Genomic DNA, 19,522 nt, shown 5'->3' with positions numbered 1-19,522 from the left:
GTTTTGTCAGTATATGTGCTTGTATGACATACCCTCTTTCAAAACTAATTTCAATATTTTTCCTATGACCTAGTAGAGGCGAGAAATATTTAAAAATTTAATTATACATTTTGTATGTTTAATTTGCTTCGTTTAACCCTTCCATAAACCCATGGGGAAGACCATGCGGTTGTCACTGTATACACAAATGTTTCATTTGAAACATACAACAGACATACATGCATACATACATATTTATTGCTGTTCGACAAATTCCTCTTGTTGTTGATACCAGGCTTTTGAAAAAAATACGAGAACTCAATCCCACTCTTCTTCAAGTACCATTGAAATGTATCAATGGCTTTTGCTTGGTATTTGAATACAGATCCCGGGGCCTCTTGGTGAACACATAGCCATAACCATATTTATGTAAGATTGTAAAACTTCGTGGTTGCTTGGAATCTTTGGAAAACTTAGCAAAAGTCTGATTTTTGTAGAGAAACAACAAGGCTCTTTTGAAAGAGATCCCTGTAATGAAGTTAAAAATATTATCCAATAGAGGTTTGAAATTTAAAAATTGCAAAATAAAAAGCCAATTTTCGAATTTTCCAAAGCCAATTCGAAGCAAAAACTTCGAGGGAGCAGCAGACTCTTGCTAAATTTTTGGAAAAATCTGTTTTTGTAGAACAAAATGGCATTTTCAAAGAGGTCACTGAAATGAAAAAAGTTTAATCAATAGAGTTTTTAAATTTAAAAAATTGCAAAATACAAAGCCAATAATTTCGAGCTGCCTAAAAAATTCGAAGCAAAAACTTCTAGGGAGCCATGACTTAAATTTTCTACCAAAAACGTATACTCTCAGCCACAGAATGTTTGTAAATCTTTTCAAAAATGTATTTTTGTAGGACAACAAGGCATTTTAAAAGAGGTCTCTGAAATAAAGAAAAAAAATTAAATCAATAGAGGTTTAAATCTAACAATTGCAAAATACAAACCCAGTACATAATTCGAAGCAAAAACTTCTAAGGAGTCTGTCAACACCAGACTCTTTGTAAATCTTTGCAAAAATCTGTTTTTTTGACGAACAACAACAAGGCATTTTGAAAGAGGTTTCTGAAAAATGTCAATAATCAATAGAAGTTTTATATCTAAAAATGGCATAAAATACAAACCCAAATTTTTTAGCTTCTGCAAAATTGGCCACAAAGTTTTAGTTAACGGCTTAAATCTGGGTCATATTTCCAGCCCTAATTAGTTAGGTACCTATTTTCGGAAAATATTTTGCAAAATCTCCAGTTAAATATTTAATAACATTTTAGGTATTTTAATTACCTATAAAATTTCTTCAAATCCAAAAACATCCTGGTCGTTGTTAAGGCTTTTGTAGTTTTAACAAGCCGACTTCTCCACCGAGTAACTATTGTCTCTTGAATTCCTCTTTCTGCCTTTTTCATTTCACTCTCCCAGAAATTCGGGGAAATGTTCCTAATTAAAATGTCCTCAAGTTTGCAATTACCTATTTCTAACAAATATTTTACAATTTCCCCATCTAATTAAATGTTAAAAAACATTATTTTCTTTAAATATTGATATTTAATTTTTGCAATAGTTCTTATCGCAATTTGGCGCTTTTTTTTCTTTTTGATACTTAGTTACTCAATTATTTCTATAATCTCACATTTACATAGAGTAGTACTAATCTCCGAGAAACCAAGTGCATACTTAAGTATGTACACATATTTACTATATAGGAGCATAACAATAACAACAACAACTAGAAAAGGAGACCCCCATCAAGCACATTGTATACTACATGCATGTATGTATGTGGTACTTGTCCACACAAACTTGTTTTAGTTAAAAGTATTCTGTGTTGTTTTTTTTTTCTCTGTTATTCTCCAAACCACCTCCCCATTGATAATGTCTCGTCTGTGCTGTGCTTTGCTTTGCCGATGAAAAAAATCCTTTGTGCTGTTGTTCTATAAAGATTGCCGCTTTTTTTTCTTTATTTTTTCTGTTCTTCAACTACATACCTAGTTACTTGCAGCAGCAGCAAATAATAAGGCGCGCAAAACTCCATTTCTGCTCTTTCTCCGCTCATTTTTGCATAGAGCGAGCGAGCTCAGAGATTTATTCAAAGATTTATTAACTAAAATAAATATGTATGTATGTATAGGATGCCCTTAAAAAATATATATTTTAAGTTTGGCGGGGAGTTGTATGTGAGCCCAAGAGAGTGAGAGAACACCAAGATGAAGAAGAAGCAGAAGGAGTTTCATTGTGTTGATTTTGCAGAAGAATTTCTTTGTTTGCGCGCAGACATCCCAGCCAAAAGCACAAAATACCACCAACAATGAACGGTGCAAAAAAAAGCACAAAACCAACAATAAAAAAACAAACAGTCCACCATACACACATCAACGGCAGCAGCGGCGGCCGGCTAATAACAACAAATAATACTCTAACTTTTTGTTGGGCTGGCTGGCTACACACGAGGACAAACAACAACATTTCTTTGGCATTTTATTTCTCAAGAAATTCCAAGTTTGCCGATTACCTGAATGTGGGTTCTCTGCGCTCCACCAACATCATAATCATCATCATCATGAGCAACATTTTTGAGCTGCTGCTCCCCCAAGTTTTCGTATCGTGTTCGGTTCATTGATTCGTGATTTGTTTGTTGTTCATCTGTGTATGTGTGTGTGTGGTGGGGGCTATATTGCTCTCCCCCATTTGCAATAGTGTGTGAGAGGACAGGCTTCAAGTTTGCCGGTATAAAAGCTTGCGCGCCAAAAATTGTTTGGCATTCATAAAGCCACAGCCTCCAAGTGATTACCGAAAACCAAGGCTTCTTCACAAGTTCAAGGGGATTTATTCAAGGATAAGTGGATATGTAAGACGTTTAGTTGGCCACCGAAGATACATATATATTTTTTAATTGGATACATAACTACAAGCATTTAAAAGGACGGAAAAAGAATAGAGGAGAAGGGGGTCATTTGTAGCACACATTCTACACATCACATTTCTTATATGGTTTTCCCCTCTTTTTTTGTGTTATTTACTGAGATTTACAATTTTCCATTTCTATTTATTTATTCCCCTTCACTCTGTGTAAGCTTTAAAATTCCATTACACTTGTTTCCCAGATTGATCCTCTGTCTGTCCTTTTGGTTGCTGGCCCATTGCTGTTGTTGGAGTTTAAAATCTTTCTTCTCATATGTGCGTAGGCCCAAACAAAAACAAAAATCATATGGTTTTTGTTGTTATTTTCATTTTCGTCTTTTCATCTTCATCTCTCAGTGTTACTCTTTGCTGCTGTTGTGTGAGCCTTTCTTGTCTTGAATTCTTGAAGAATTTGTTTTTTTTTTCTTCTTGGCTATCTGAGTGGAGAGCAGTGGCGACACCAATACTTGCTTTAGCCTTTCCTTTGCCACAGCAGCAAATTTGGTTGTTGTTTTTTTTTTTCTACTACAAAAATGAAATTCTGTCGAGCGCAATCCTTAGAATAGAATGCCCTTTCTTTTTCTTTTCCATTGCATTGTTGTTGCACTCTTTGACAGTAATGTTGAGCCTTACTCTTCCCACTCTCTCTCTCTCTACGGCTGATATTGCGTATTGTGAGAATACAACACAGCTGATTGCCAACACTCGGCTCAGTGGCAGAGACATTTGTTGTTGCCGCGCTGCTGATATTCAACGAGAGCAACACAAAGTGTGTGTGTGCAATGGTGGTGGGTTTATCGATTGTTGAGCAGGAGCAGAGGTTTTGCATTGCATTTGCTGCGTTGACGTCGTGTATATAAACCGCCGTTGTCTCAGCAAAGTCAGTCATTCGAGTTCGTCTTCTCTTCAGCAACGTTCAGCAGCAGTAAAGCAGCATTTGTCCTGTATTACTACTGCACTCCAAAAAAATAAACAAAAAGAAAAATTATTTGGATTAACAAAAAAAATTATTTAACAAAATATGCTCAAAAGGATTTGATAAATATCAAACCAAAAATACAAAACTGCAATATGAACTATTCTTAACACTCGCCACACAAACAAGAGACTTACACTTCTCTTAACAAAATCATCTCAAACAATTGTGCATTACTACAAACACTATTATTAAACAACAACAAAAAATACAAAGTGAAAATTGTGTTTTAACAATTTAACAAAACAGTTTAAACATTTTCAACAACACCAATTAAAACCTTACACACACACAAACACAATGTTGTGGGAATCAATCATTGAAGAATCCGGAGATATTGCCATGGATTACCAAAGGTAAATATCATCAAATGTTTTATTTTGCAAAACTGTGGATTACCTGCAAAATTGAACGACAATGTACGCCTCTGGGCTCCAAGCAAAAAACAAAAAATATTTCCAAACTCCAACTGAGATTTGCTTAGCCGGCAACCTTCAAATGAAAGCAAAAGTTTTTGTTTGCTGCAATAACCAAAAGCTCTCTCTTGCCCAGTTGGAGCTTTACTCATGGTTATGTTATGTCTTGGGGTTGTGTGACTGACCGTCCGGCCCCACAGCCATCCATCCATTCATTCATTCATAAAGACACCGAACGACCGGTGTAATAACAAAAATGTTTTAGCCGGCTATGTTCTCGACCTGACCCAATAATTTTGTTGGCCATAAACACAATTTCTTGGCAATGCTTGAACATCTGCCTATTATTTTATGCTTTGTTGCACTCCTCGACAAAAGTTCTTCCATTTTTTGGCCTTGGTGGTGGTGGTGGTGCATTAAAAAAAAACTAAACTGAAGAAGAATAAGTGACTGACTTCACGGCAAATATTTTGTTTACATTTTTTGTCGTTCCTTCTTGTGTTCGCCCTAATGTGATGTGTTAAACATCTGCACCGTTGGTTTTCTAAAAACCCCTCAGTTTTTCTAATTTACAAAAATTCCAATTCCTCTTGCCTCAACGAAATGGGACAGCCGCCGCACATGGTGTGCTATACGCCAACAACACACACCAGCAATTACAACCCTCGAGTTTAATGAACCCTCCTCTGAGTTAGTCGTCCTCTACAAATTGTCAGCCAACTCAGCGCTCAGTCGCATTTCTACCCTCAACATGATCGTACAGTTTTTCATTTTGTTTGCCGATTGTGGCAGCAATCGTCGTTGCCTCACTCATTGCTGCCGTCCTTTGGAAATTTGCTTGATGTACATATCGTCTTTTTATTTAACTTTGAAATATTTTTCAATATTACAAAAAAATGTAAAAGAAATATTTTACTAATTTATTTTTTCTTTTTTTTTCTATTTTTAGTTTCCAAATCCAAAGAACTGCCCGCAATCCTTTGTCACGCCGCTTGAATTTGGATGCTTCCATGCCAGACATGACCATGGATGAATTGTCTTTCTACGGTGACGATCACTCCTCACAGGATCGTCACTTCACAGCCAGTCCACAATTGATGGGTCTTCTGTCCCCTGAAGGTTCACCCGAACGCTTCCAAATTGTCGACAAATCCAACAAATTCTTGCACAGCCGCAAGGCCTTGACTCTCAAAACAGTGGCCGTGAAAAATGCCAACAACACAGTCACCAGCTCCAACACACCCTCAAAGGGTAGCTTCCGTGTATTCCAAAGCTTGTCCTCCACCGGCTCCATGGAATCGTCCATGGATGATGAATACATGGAATTTTTTGATATGGAAAATCTTGAACCCCAACAACAACAGAATTTCCCCAGCGATTTGAGCTCTCTGATCAGTGGTCAAATCATCAAGAACTCCCCCGTCAAAACTCCAGAAATGCGCCGCCCCTCTGTGAGACGTTGTTTGAGCATGACTGAAAACAACCAATACACATCCAAGACCCCCGAAAGTAGTCTAAACGCTGCTGCCAACAACAACTCTGCCTCTCGTTTGAACGGCAGCTTCAAGCGTCCCGAACCACCATCCACCACCTGCTCTCCCATCCAAAGCAAACGTTACCGTGGCGATGAAAAAGAAAACTTGGATGGTTCATTCACTGGTCTGCAAAACAAAAACACCTCTCCCAGCACCACAGCCGCTTCCCGCCCCAGCCTGCGCAAATGCATGTCCATGAACGATGCCGAAATTATGTCTGCCCTCAACCGTTCGGAAAACAATGACGAACCCGATTTAATCGGTGATTTCAGCAAACCCTATGTCTTGCCTCTGATTCCAGGACGTCATCGTGATCTCAAATCGATTAGCAGTGAAACCGTAGCCCGTCTCTTGCGTGGTGAATTCGATGATAAAGTAGCCAACTACAGAATCATCGATTGCCGTTATCCCTATGAATACGAGGGTGGTCACATCCGTGGCGCCAAGAACCTCTACACCCAAGAACAAATCATCGAAGAGTTCTTGTCCCAACAAATGACTGAAATGCAACAGGCCCGCAATGAAGCCTCCGGCAACAAGCGCAATATCATCATCTTCCACTGTGAGTTCTCCTCCGAACGTGGACCCAAATTGTCGCGTTTCTTGCGCAACTACGATCGTGCACGCAATACCAACGCCTACCCCGCCTTGGATTATCCCGAGGTCTATCTGTTGCACAACGGCTACAAAGAGTTCTTTGAAAACCACATTGAGCTCTGCGAACCCCATGCCTACCGCCCCATGTTGGAACCAGCCTACAATGAAGAATATCGCATTTTCCGTGCCAAGTCAAAGTCATGGAATGGTGATTTGGGTGGCGGCACTACCCGCATGAAGAAGTCTCGTTCCCGTTTGATGCTGTAAACGGTGTAGCCAACACCAACAGCCTGACAACTTGAACAACACCCGCCCAAACAAACGCTAATCTATGTAAAAAAATATTTGTCATTGTTATTGTCAGTTTTAGTTATTATTTGATTATTAGTTCGTTTTGTTGATTTTTATTTCTTGACCCCGTCGCTCCCCTTTTGAGACAATTTCCTCAGTTTTATTTTATATTGAATTTTTATTTGCAATTGATGATTGTATTTGTAAAAAGAACCCCCACCCCCAACAATTGTAGGAAGCTCAACCTTTTTGTAAACAAATGATGTCCCAACCCCTTTAGTATTTTATAAGAATTATTATTTATTTTTTATAATTTTAGTTAATTTATAGAATTTGCATTTATTTTTTAGTCGTCATTTTCTCAAATACCACATTTTTAGTTGAATTTGTGTATAGTTTAAAATTTTCCCAATTCCAATTCATTTAAATTGTGTGCATTAGAATAACCTCATCGACCCCCCTATTCATCTCATCTACTCGCCCCCCAAAAACATTAATCCCAAAAAACACAAAGAAGCTTAAAATTTTAATTTTAACAAATCTTTCGTAAAGTTGAAAACTTTTTACGCACAATTACGCTTATTTTTTATGTTAATTCTATTTTTATTTAATTTTAATGATTTTTTATTTAAAGCAAAGCTTTTTTGTATCAAAAAATGCAATATAAGAAATTAAACAAAAATCGTCGAAAAGAAATTACAAAAACCAAACAAAAAAAATAAAATAAAAAATGTTATGAAATATAAACAAATTGTCTTTTATCTTCTTTTTTAAACTGGAAAACAAAAAGAAAAATGGGAAAATCGTTGAAAAAATTTAAATTTTTGAAAACAATTTAAAAAATTTGAATTATATTATTAAATGTAAATGTGAAATTCCAATATTTCCATTAACATTTAATCAGCTTTCAAAAATGAAAATAGATGAATTTTATATTGATGACTAAAATTTCCCATTTTAAATTTTTTCAGTTTATATTCTCATATATTTTCTTAAACATTTTATAACAAATATGTAATTATATGACATATATAATAAGCGTGATTGTATCGTAGTAACATTTTGTCTGCCATATCGACTTAAATTTGAAAATAATTCACAAAGTTTGAGGGGTTTCGTAATCTATACATTATAACATTGATTTATTTGTATTTATTTACTATAAACTGTGATTTATTTTTAATATAATATTTATTTAGGAATTCTAGGACCATCTTCAAATTGATTGATGGATTTAATGTCCATTAAATAATTATATATATTTTTTGATAGGATTTCAGTTAATTTTTATTTTAGATTTTCTTTTGTTTTATTGTTTGTTTTGTGTGTTTTGAAATAATACTCATATTCTACATAAAATGTGGGAATAAAAACTAATTATTAAATATTTAAATATCTGCTGTTTTTTTTTTTTTTGGATTTTTAAAAACAAATTTTGTAGAAAATTCAAATTAGCCTTAAGTTTTAGAAATCGCATCGATTTCTACTTTAGCAAAATTATATAAATCTGACTAAAATATATCAACTGAGAATCCCTGGATTATTCAAAATCTGTACAGATTCGGATCCACTAACACGTAGACGGTTCTCCCAGACACAGACCAATATTTGTACCAATCGTGATAAGGTAGTTATTCCACTCGAAGATTGAATGTGCCTCAAGACTTGCCCCAACAATGAGTAACAGTATTTGCTTCCCGTAAATTCATTGCTGACATTCGATAAGCTTATCTAGTTGTGGTATCTTTAATACTAAAGACCTCGGAAGCTCTATCGGCATTGACCAAAGAAATATCTCATTGGGGTCTGGCCATTATCTGTTTCTCTCCGCCATCCGGCTTTTAGAGGTACATGGCGGTACATTCTAAAATGTTGTTGGGAAGTCCCGGATAGCTCTGGAAAAATTTCCAATGAATGGCAACGGGCTGCACTGTTTATCTAGTCAATGAGGTCTTTTGGCTTGCACATTAACTTGGATTGTTCGCATATTCTTAATATGACTTCGCCATATATTCAACTTTCCAAAACACTGTCATTATCCACACCAAGTATCCATAAAGCCTTTTTACTACCTCTAAGCTCACCTTGAAGAAATAAACAAAGTAAATTTTTGTATTGTATTAAATTCGAAACCATGCTCTTATCCTGCATCAGTAATGTTTCATTATTACATACAATCCGCCTCGAATCATACCTCTTCATATTTGGGGAATCCCCTGTTACAGTAGGAAAACAATAATTTCTTTGGAAACCACTATTTTTATTTTATTTGACATTTATAATTCTATAACAACAATGTTGTTATTGTAAAATCATCAGTTGTTGTAGCTCATACATATTCATATAACAAAATACTTGGGATTTGGTTATTTTAAATGGGGTAAAGCTAAGTTCCAGCTCTAGGAGTAAATTCATGACAAAGCCGAAAAATATCTACGCCCAGTTATAAGATTAATTGAATCTATGGCAAAATTCTTAAGACATTTTTATCATAAATTATAGAAATAATGATTTAATTAAAGCACTCCTGGCATTAAATGTTTAAAGATTTCCTTAACCTCGCAAACTATTGCCTACTTTTTGGCGCATAGTTAAATTGAATCTTTCTTCTTCTTTTTGGTTCCATTTAAAGCATCATTCTTATGTGCTTTCACATTCCATTTTTCTGTACATATTTACAAAGTCGACTTAGTTGTCCCTAACAATGTGTAAAAAAGTTCCGTTATTTGACGCTTCACATTGTACGCGGTCATTCATATTTGCATTTTGTTCGGTCAAGGAATTTTTCAGTAAAATTTTTCGCGTTCGATACATATTCCTTTTTAAATAGTGTTTTTAATAATATTCTTTAAGCACAATGTCTGAATTGCCGTGCTCAAAATGCCGCCAACCTGGGAAATTCTATTGTGAGCGTTGTCTGGAGCCCTATTGCAGTTCTGATTGTCAAGTTGGTGATTGGCAAGATCACAAATCGAGATGTTTTAAAATTCCGTAAGTATTTGGAATGGATTACAGTAAGTGTTGGGAAGGCCTAGTACAAGGGGAAACAAGTAGCAACAGATTCTATGATTGATTTTAAATAAAATATTACACACAATCTTCTTATGTTCCTGGTTTAAACGAGGAATTGAATTTGTGATGGTAGTGAAAGTACACAGCAAGTTTTTGTAGTCCAGCTTAAAACGGTGAAATTCATTTTTTGGTGATATCTACGAAAACCGCATGGAGCTCCACAAGAATAATATACATAATTTAAATGTACATAGTTCCCGGTGTTAATATCATCAATGAAATTTCAATCACATTTTAATAACGGTTAAAGTTAAGCCTTAGGAAGTTTCCAAAAAATCCTGCTCGATTTCCGTGCCTCATCGAAATAACGTTCTTAGACCCTAGGTCTCTTTGGACGAAATCCGTTTCAGGACATTTGCAGTCAATCTAGCGATGTTACTCCGTCCGTCTGTCTGTCTGGCTGACGGGTGCGCACGATAACTCTCGAAGGGCGTATCCGATTTTATCCAAACTTGGTACATCGCAATATTATTATCAAACTTAAGTCAGGTTCGGAGATGGGCAATATCGGTCCACTCCTTCTGGTACCTCCCACACAAAATGTCAACATTTTCAAAGAAAATAATTATTGCACAGAAAGAGAAAGCATAATCCGATTTAGCTCTAACTTTGGAAATCCTAATATTTGGACAAAATCGGTCAATTCCATCAAGTACCTCCCGCACAAAGGGTGAAAATTTTGAATAATTATAAATCTTATAAAGTGTGATATAAGCGTCCACTTGTCTTCAAATTACACACTTCACAATATTTTTATCAACTTCAAGGTCTGGCGTGAAGATGGTCCACTTCTTCTGGTACCTCCCCCACAAATGTTCAAAATTCTGAATAACCATTTAGCTCATAAAACGTGAAATTGACCTCCGATTCCATTCAGACTTGGCACATCTCAATATTTCTATCAACACAAAATCTGCTATAAAGATGGTAGAGATCGGACAATTCCTTCTGGTACCTCCCCCACAAATGTTCAAAGTTTTGGATAACCAAAACGATTATAAAATCCGAAAAGAGCTTCCGGTTTTCTTCAAATTTCACAAATCACAATATTTTTGTTAACCCAAGGACTAGTGTGAAATTGGGATATATCGTTCCCCTCCTTCTAGTACCTACACCACAAAAGGGTCAAATTTTTGGGTATCCATGAAGCTCATTAAACGCGAAATTATTTCCATTCAGACTTAGTACATCTCAATATTTCCATCAAGGCAAGATATGTTATAAAGATGGTAGATTCTTATTTGATTGTTTTTGATCTGATTCATTTTTTAAAGCTTGTACGTATTAAATTCTCTTAAGAATAATACCCACACTAACTTAGTGTGTTCAAATTATATATCGTTAATTTAATGTTATTTCTTTCTAGGAATTTAATACCCATGCACAATTTGAGTCTCAAAAGTGATACATCATTTCGACGCTCTCACGGCGGCTCAAAAGAGAATATAAACGATACAAAGCGTAGCAACAGCAACACCTTCGCTGGTACGAAGGCTCGAAATCCCATAGAATGCGGCGAATCTTGTACCGGAGCTAAACCCAAAAAACTTTTACAAGATGGAGATTTTACACTTGTCACAAAAGCTGCCGCTACGTCTACACCAACACCTACTGCCACTGTAGATGTTGCACCACCCAAGAACGTGAGCAATATTTTGAATTCTGTAATTACTGCAGATAAACCTGCCAATTGGCGCATGCATTTCCCACCACCCAATGGATATTTCGATGCCATCATTCAATTTGTCGAAGAAGCAGATCAGGCAAACAAACACTTCCTATGGGTAACCGATATTAAATATGATGGTCCATTGCGTAAACTACTGGCCGAAATAAATCGTAATATTAATCAAAAAGAACCCTGTAAGGCTGAGCTAATATACCCTGGAGCATTGGTGGCAGCGCCATTGGGGAAAATTCTCTACAGAGCAGAGGTTTTAGATTGCTCCGCCCAGGCACAAAAGGCTGATGTACGTCTAATCGATTATGGCAACGAATTGAGGATTCCATACAACCAACTCTTTGCACCCATACCCATTATGGCGAATTTAAATGCTTACGCTTTTCGAGTTTGCTTGCGCGGCGATTGTGGTCCCTTGAACATTGAATCTGTTGTGACCATTAAAATTGTGGGACAAAAACATTCTGAAGGTTATTACAATGTCGAGAGCAAAGAGAAGTCCATACCCATGGAATTACCTGTGGAATTGCTGACGAAAGAGAAATCGCTTACTGTTGTCAAATATTTTGTGGATGGCCGCCATGCATTGTTACGCTTGAATGGTAACGAAGACTTGAACTCCCTAGATGAGGTATTGAATTCGGAACAAACCATACAATATGAATTTGAAAAGGTGCCAAGTGAGGGGACATTTGTTGCAGCACGCACTAAGCATGGTTGGAAACGTGCCCGCCTACTGGCACATTGGGAAAAGGGCCACGAGTATTTGGTTTATGCCATTGATGAGGGTTTCATAACACGTTCGCCACAAATCAAACGCATACCCAGTGCATTCTTGTGTCATCCCATGCAAGTGTTTGCTGTTTCCACAAACTCTGTGGAATATATGCTATCGGAAACTATGTTGGCAACTGTCAAAAAATTATCCATACAATTGTTGCCTGCCACATCGGTAACAGCAGGAAAAGATTCAAAGACACATTTGTCATGTGCTCTCTTTGAGGATTCGCGCAAAATTGTGGATGTTGTAATAGCTTCGATCTTTACCGGCTGCATTAAGGAGCTGAATATAGACTTGTGGTATGATCTCCCCGGTCCTGGCTCATTTGTAACCGTAAGCCATGTCATAACATTTAAAGAAGTCTATATAGCAGCTCTTGAAACTAGAGATTATGATAAAATATTTGAAGCGGAACATGGGAAATGCATTCCTTTCAATGCTGGCGCCAGCGATGAATTGAAAAAAGATGCTATTGTTTTTGTATGCGATCCACATGGACATAAATATCGCGGACAGGTGAGTTTAGTTCTTAGATTAAGATTTTTGCCAAAACGAGTCCAAACGGATTCCATCACACACCTTAAAACCATATTCCTCTTTCATGGTTCAGACTCTCAATTTATCTCAATTCAACAATAATTTTGAACATATTGATAATATTTTTATGCCAATAATAATCTCCAATTGCTTTCCATCTTCCAGATAATCGAATGCGAAGCAAACTCTTACCGAATTAAAAACATTGACAAAGGTGCAGAATTCAGCGTAGATCGAAAATATATCTTCAAACCCACGAATCTAATCAGATATCTTCCCGTGCGATGTTCCCTAATTAAACTCATGTATTTATCAACCGTTCCCACACCAATTGCCTATAACAAAGCCTTGACTTCATTGGAGAAATGTATGGAAAATGCAGCGGAATTCGAAGTCTTTGCAGATAAAGAAAACACTGGAGTGGACTTGCTATTCCGGACCAAGGAAAGGCAATCGCTTTGTAAAAAATTATTACCACTTGTGTTTGATGCAGCAGATATACCAGCAACGGTACCACTTTATGATGATACGACCCAACAACAACAGCCACCGCCGGAAGTTCCAAAAAGAGTAGTTGTAAATGAAAGGGCACCCGTTGCAATGACCCTAACACCGCCCAACACTCCCATCGCTGTAGAGCCCCCAAAAGCAGCCGCAGCTGCTGTAATTTCGCCCAAGATTCTAACACTTGATGATTTGGAAATTATTCCCATCCAATGTGGGGAGAATGCTGAACTCTACACCTTAGATGCCACATCAATTGTGAATTTAGATGGTCCCTATATAACTGCGGCTGATTTTAGTAACAAGGCGTATTTAAGAAAATTGGAAATCAGTCTAGCCTCTGTTGCTGAATATTGCAATAGTCCAAAGGCTCCAAAGGGGGGTTATGCTCCAAAGTAAGTGTGACATTATTATATTAATTTCTTTTATTAAAGTTGTATTTTTACATTTAGAAAAATGGAATTGTGCCTGTCCGTATTTGCCGACGATGGCCAATGGTATCGTGCCATGTGCATTGACTCGCAAAATGACAACTTTTTGGTGTTATTCCTCGACTATGGCAATCTATCAAAAGTCAGCAAAAAAGATATCATGCCTATGATACCTGATCTCATGTTTCCCTCAAATGCCAATATGGTTTATATTGAAGGTAAGGAAAGGAAAAAGCCAATAACAGTATAATATTGGATGAATGGGTTCTAAATATGTTGTTCTTTTAGGTATAAAGACCAAGGAGCAGGCTTTGAAGTTTGCAAAATCATTGCAAACAAATCCCATTGTTAAAGCCAATGTAACACAAATACCAGAAAGCGATGCGTACCTTGCCAAGGTACATGGTCTGGATACAATTATCGCTTAAGCCCTGGAGGCACTATATATGCATATATATTTTTTATTGAATTTCCCTAATTTTTAAGTTTTATTCAATCTATTATTTTTAATTTTATCTGACCATTTTGTATGCAATTTCGGAGTGAATTGAAATTCATTTTTTTTAAATAAAACGTCGTTTAATTTTATCAAATTTGTTCTTTTCTTGGGGGCTGGAAATATTTAAAGAGCTACATGGTTCCCTTTATTCCGCCAACATGTTTGTAGAAAAGATTTTCTACACTAAAAACGTCAATAAGATTCAATCCCTCAACACTGGCAGATCGCAGATGTGTGTATGTCCAATTGATAAGCAATAAAATTATAACGATTCATATTTTACGCTCATCTTTATATATTTGAGTATATCATTCGTCTTCGCAATTTTATTGAAGGTAAATTTAAAATCAAAACTTTGGCAATGTATAAACAATCATAAAAGGACACACTTGGAAAAATTCCGAGCATTTAAATGGCATGCTATAAAAAGAAATGTTTTGTTACTTAATGAGATTATTTTCAAATACAAATTGAAATACGATACCAAAAAATCAATAATTATGAGTAAAATTAAAAATAATAGGATGTGGCGAGTAATTGGCTGCCCCGGTGAGTCATCTTAGATTAGTTTTGCTTTGTGTAATTTTTTTAGCAATTCCTTGCTTTCAATAAATGTTATGTCATCAAATATTTTTATATTGTCAACATGAATTTTCTTAAAATCGCACAATTCTTTCTCCAGGAATTCTATTAGATCGTCACTTAACTCTTGGGGAAGACCTACAAAAACAGCGGCATTTAATATAATTACAATAAACAAAAAAAAAATTAAAATACCCACCATCTATTGCACACAGATTTGTGCAACAAGGTATTGTCAAAGACATGGGATACCGACGTATCGATGCACTTGTTAGCTCACATTCATTGGTGAAATCTATATAGGCTATGAGAAATTTATCTTCATCCAAAACTTCAACCACTTTACCTCGATACCATTCGGATTCAAATTCAGCGATGCAATATTCTTCAAGTCTAAAAATAAAATGCATGTGGTTAATAATTTCGTCCTTTGGTGTTAACATTACGACTTACTTTGGTTTGTAGGCCTGCCCGGATCCATCATAATTTTGTAGAAACTTTTGAATAGACTGCAGTTTGTCACAGTCCTTTTCTAAAATGCAACCCACATATCCACGACTAACGTAGGAGTTGTCAACAACAACAATTTTAACATTTTTGGCATTTGCATCAAATGGTATAGTTTCGAATGGCTGAAATTAAAAAAAAAAGTAAAGCTTATTTATATCTGTTTAAAAAATTATGCCGATTATTGTCCTAAACGAAAGGACATTGAATCTCAAACCATTTTTACGGACATATTTTTTATCATATCTTTATAAAGACTCTAACTCTTTCATACTTACCGGTATCATGCAGGGTTTAGGTAATTGTCTTGGTGGAGGTGGAAGATTCTTCTTTTTACCACTGCTGCCGGGAGATTTATTATCAACATCATTCTTAACCGGTGTATTACACATAATTTGTGATTTTTTGGGAGGAGTTGCTTCTATTGAGGAATTAGTTTCCTTTGCACTTCCAGACGCAACATTATTATTGCTTACAACCGATGAGCTTTCCGCGCCCTTATCTGGTGAGCTTTCCTTGTCATTGTTATTTGAAGAAACATTCTCTGATTCCTTTCCACTGAACTCTTGACATGCTGTCAAAATTTCGGTATTAAGTAGCTTTTCTGTGTCCGCATAATACAGCTCGATATTGCCACCCATGGAATCGGATTCGACCCGACGCATCCTAAACTCTTTGTCAACATTTTGTGATATATGTTCCAGAAATTTCGTTTCCATTGAGTACACTGTAACATTGTGCAGTTGCACCATGTGAACAAAACATGGCAAGCTGGACATTGTATTAGATATTCTACGTAATTCTCGTAGATAACGTATTCCAATAGTGCCATAATCAATAAAATGAATGCGTATGCGATTGTCTGGACGTGCCGAAAGAATTTGTACGCGACACCATTGTTCATCTTTTTGGGCCATCGCAAAGGTGTTGGCTTTCGGTACACTGTTAACTTCGTGCGAATTTTTTCCAAAGTTATCAATTTTTTTGAGGTTCTTTTGATATTCTTCTGTAATGGCTGAATCGGCGGAACGTATATAGCAACGATTTGCCGATTTGAAACCAGTCAGTATAACAATGCTACCATCTGCTGGCAATTGTGTGGGTGAGGGTATAAAACTTAGCTGTCTTGCTTTAAAAGCTTGCCTACTCTCTTCTTTGTGCATTTCAACCGATTTTGTCTCGGCTTTAAGCAGGGGTATGGGTTCTTTTATCACACATGGTTGACCGGCTTTGATCAGTCGTCTAAAATTATGAAAAAAAAATTAAAAATTGTAATCACTTGCAAATTTCAATTACTTACGGCATGGGAAAACATATGAACCGGTGATTTGGCCAATCCCTCCGCTGGCATTGTGGTGAGCAATAGAAATCACCGCAACGTTCACATTTGCATATCGACGTTTTACCACACAATGCACATAAACCGGTCTCATTGATAATTAAACCATTGCTACTACTGTTTCCTGAGTTTCGTATGCCATTTCCAACGCCACCGTTTTCTACCTCTTCCCTTTCAGAATCTTCACTGATGAATTCACTGTTTTCATCACTTGCACCATTGGCATGAGATGCTAAGGAAAGTCTTTAGTACAATATATTTTATAAATTACAGTTATTAATTATCAGTTGATTACATTAGAAATCTTCGTATTTAGTTAATAAAACAACTTACCTTTCCAAGCGTTTATCCATTTTTGTTGATTTTGCAAAAATGTTGGCTAGGCACGCCTAGGGATCTAAAAATCGAAATACATTTCTTTAGATGTGAAGTGTTTTGGTAGGGTTGCCATTACAGTTGGTTGTGTTTACATTCAGGGAAAGTAAAATGCTATTGGTAGTGGAATTCCCCAACTATTTTGCCGTTACCCTCATATATGGGAAAATTTCAAAATATGAATGTAAAGAAAGTTTTTAGCCTTGTCTCCAATTGGTCCAATAATGTTATTTACTCTGCTCTAGAACTTTGCAAGAATTTACTATTTTTCAATTTATATTCGATAACATAAAGGGAAAATCGATTGTCCTAGTAAAAATATTTACATTTTTGGAGCTCTGGAACAGATAATTTAATTTTCACCTGACTGAAAGTTTTGAGTTTTCTTTTTACGGATTTTGGTCTATACCTGCAATGAAGTTAAAAAATCACAACACCTGCCTCAAAAAATGGAAATGATAACATTTTCGTTCTGTTATAGAACATTTCCGTTTTGTTATAGAAGGTGTTCTAGCTGTAGATGATCAACTCCTGTTGAAGGTCACTTGACCGTCTTCTATTAAAGAAAAGGACCAATCCAGGAATAAGACATACCGTAAAACGCAACAATTTTATTAGGAGTAAGAAAATTTCATATTAAGGGGAAACATTTTATACGAATCTTTTCCAATCAATACTTTAATTAGAATAAGATTTTGTCTTCCTATTGGAATCGGATTCAAAAACAATAAAAAAAAAAAAAAAACAATTTCCCAGGTCATCTATCCACACCTCGTTTATTTTTCTTTTTGTATTTAAACAGCTTGAATTCGAATAAAGCTCGTCTCGAAAGAATTATTTTTACTACCGCTGTTTTGAAAGATGTTCAACAAATTCATTCCAACGTCAATTATTGTTGATAGTCTTGATATGGTAGACAATGTTAATCTATAGTTTTATATTTGTTGTCAGTGCCCTACAGACATCAACCGAATCCATACCAATTGTGGGTGGTAAACCAGTTACAAGGAGTGGTAATTGGGGTAAATATTATTTTATTGAGTAGATATGCGATTTTGTAGTGAAAATATATGCATGCTTTATCATTTCAGGTATTCCGAAATATCCCTATATGGTTTCACTGCAGGAAGAGTTCATTATCCCGGAAAGAGAGTCGTATTTTAAGCATTTTTGTGGCGGTACACTGCTAAATGAAAAATGGATACTAACGGCTGGACACTGTTTGTGGCGCAAGTATGTTTTATGGTTTGGATTTTGAATATCGGATGAGAGGGCATACCCATCGCATTCCAAAATTAAAAATTTAATTTCGTTACTGTCCAAAGTTAACTGCACTATAATATTTAATTACTTGTTATCTCTTTTTAGAAACGTGAACACAATATTTGCAATTATTGGTCATGAGAACTTGACAAATATCAATCCGTTGGAAAGACTTGCAGTGGATAAAATAGAATTTATTTCGTTCCAACCGTAAGTAAAAAATGACATTCCTAATTTTAATTAAGGGAAGCCGAAAAACGATTCAGATTCAGAAAATTTGAATTTATTTGATTTAATTATTGAAAGCACTTAATCCAAATAGTTGTGTATTGGGATCGCAAATTTGGTATATACTTACTTTCATACACATTTTTTGTTTTCAGAGGAAGTTTACAAAATGATATAGCACTGCTGCGTTTAAAGCACCCATACAGGTCGTCCCTACCGCCACAATTCAATTTTTATGGAAAACTACCCCACTATGGCATGAAGGCATATAGAAAAGGTAAAACTTAAATTAAATATTTAAAATTGTCTTTAAACACTTAACTGATTTCCTTGCAGATCCCTGTAAAATAATTGGTTTCGGGGCCAAACATCATGCTGGACTTTCGCAGGATTATCTGGAAGAAGCTGAAGTCTATGTAATTAGCAATAAGAAATGTCGTCACTTATTGGGTTATGTTTGGGCTCCACAAAAGGGTGCCAATACAGTTTGTGCCCTGGGTTATGGTCAGGACACGTGTCAGGTAAACCCTCAATATTTTTAAAAAATTCCATAAAATTTGAGTTGTTCTTTTCATACAGGGCGATTCTGGTGGACCATTGATATGTAAATATGATGGCATTGATTATATTTATGGCATTGTATCACATGGTTTGACCTGTGGCCTCATTGGCATACCAAGTGTGTACACTGTTACGGGTCCCTATATCGAATGGATACGATTGGCAATTGGTGATTAAGAATTACGTGTTTCCACATTTATTATTCGATTTAGTTTCTAACATTTTTGTCTAAAATATTTTACGAAAATATTGGAGTTTTTTTTAAACAAATCGTTTAACTTAACATACTACACTAGATAATACACAAACATACAATTAATTATGCTAATTATAAATACAATAGTTACTGAAAATATTCAGTAAAACAAAATGCATACAACGGAAAAAGACAAAAAATAACTTATATAACACTAATATGGTTC

The 19,522-nt window shown here is 35.8% G+C and overlaps 4 protein-coding genes across 6 annotated transcripts in view; 3 read left to right on the top strand and 1 right to left on the bottom strand.

The window, feature by feature from the left end:
* The window catches only part of LOC105262173 (M-phase inducer phosphatase), a 532,660-nt gene extending 525,178 nt beyond the window's left edge, over nt 1–7,482 (top strand). Inside the window, exons 1-2 of one of the 3 annotated variants that reach the window (XM_059125486.1) lie at nt 3,799–4,257; nt 5,267–7,482. In XM_059125486.1, the coding sequence (XP_058981469.1) occupies nt 4,202–4,257; nt 5,267–6,716 (1,506 nt within the window). In that variant the 5' untranslated portion in view covers nt 3,799–4,201 and the 3' untranslated portion in view covers nt 6,717–7,482. Of the gene's footprint in view, nt 1–3,798; nt 4,258–4,292; nt 5,161–5,266 lie in introns of those variants that run through there. The other 2 variants (XM_059125485.1, XM_059125484.1) reach the window with 2 other exon arrangements.
* Nucleotides 7,483–9,448: 1,966 nt separating this feature from the next.
* On the top strand, nt 9,449–14,340 carry LOC101898524 (uncharacterized). Its single transcript, XM_005191800.4, has 5 exons — nt 9,449–9,731; nt 11,179–12,790; nt 12,977–13,710; nt 13,768–13,964; nt 14,035–14,340. Exons 1-5 carry the CDS (start codon nt 9,598–9,600, stop codon nt 14,172–14,174), a joined length of 2,817 nt encoding a protein of 938 aa, XP_005191857.2. The 5' UTR covers nt 9,449–9,597; the 3' UTR covers nt 14,175–14,340.
* A 176-nt stretch (nt 14,341–14,516) lies between these two features.
* Nucleotides 14,517–17,122, bottom strand: LOC131803762 (uncharacterized). The gene is made up of 6 exons (XM_059125433.1): nt 17,007–17,122; nt 16,635–16,916; nt 15,613–16,576; nt 15,281–15,459; nt 15,027–15,220; nt 14,517–14,965 (listed from the first exon to the last, which is right to left on the bottom strand). Exons 1-6 carry the CDS (start codon nt 17,024–17,026, stop codon nt 14,805–14,807), a joined length of 1,800 nt encoding a protein of 599 aa, XP_058981416.1. The 5' UTR covers nt 17,027–17,122; the 3' UTR covers nt 14,517–14,804.
* Nucleotides 17,123–17,880: 758 nt separating this feature from the next.
* Nucleotides 17,881–19,514, top strand: LOC131803750 (granzyme K-like). The gene is made up of 6 exons (XM_059125400.1): nt 17,881–18,070; nt 18,140–18,281; nt 18,417–18,521; nt 18,695–18,816; nt 18,876–19,060; nt 19,119–19,514. The coding sequence occupies exons 1-6, from the start codon at nt 17,968–17,970 to the stop codon at nt 19,275–19,277; spliced, it is 816 nt and encodes a 271-aa protein (XP_058981383.1). The 5' UTR covers nt 17,881–17,967; the 3' UTR covers nt 19,278–19,514.
* Nucleotides 19,515–19,522: the final 8 nt, after the last annotated feature.

The sequence above is a fragment of the Musca domestica genome, unplaced genomic scaffold (genome assembly GCF_030504385.1).
Source record: "Musca domestica strain aabys unplaced genomic scaffold, Musca_domestica.polishedcontigs.V.1.1 33, whole genome shotgun sequence".
In the NCBI taxonomy this organism is placed as follows: Eukaryota; Metazoa; Arthropoda; class Insecta; order Diptera; family Muscidae; genus Musca; species Musca domestica.
Note: the sequence above shows the minus strand (reverse complement) of the source record. Positions and strands in the feature narration are given on the sequence as shown.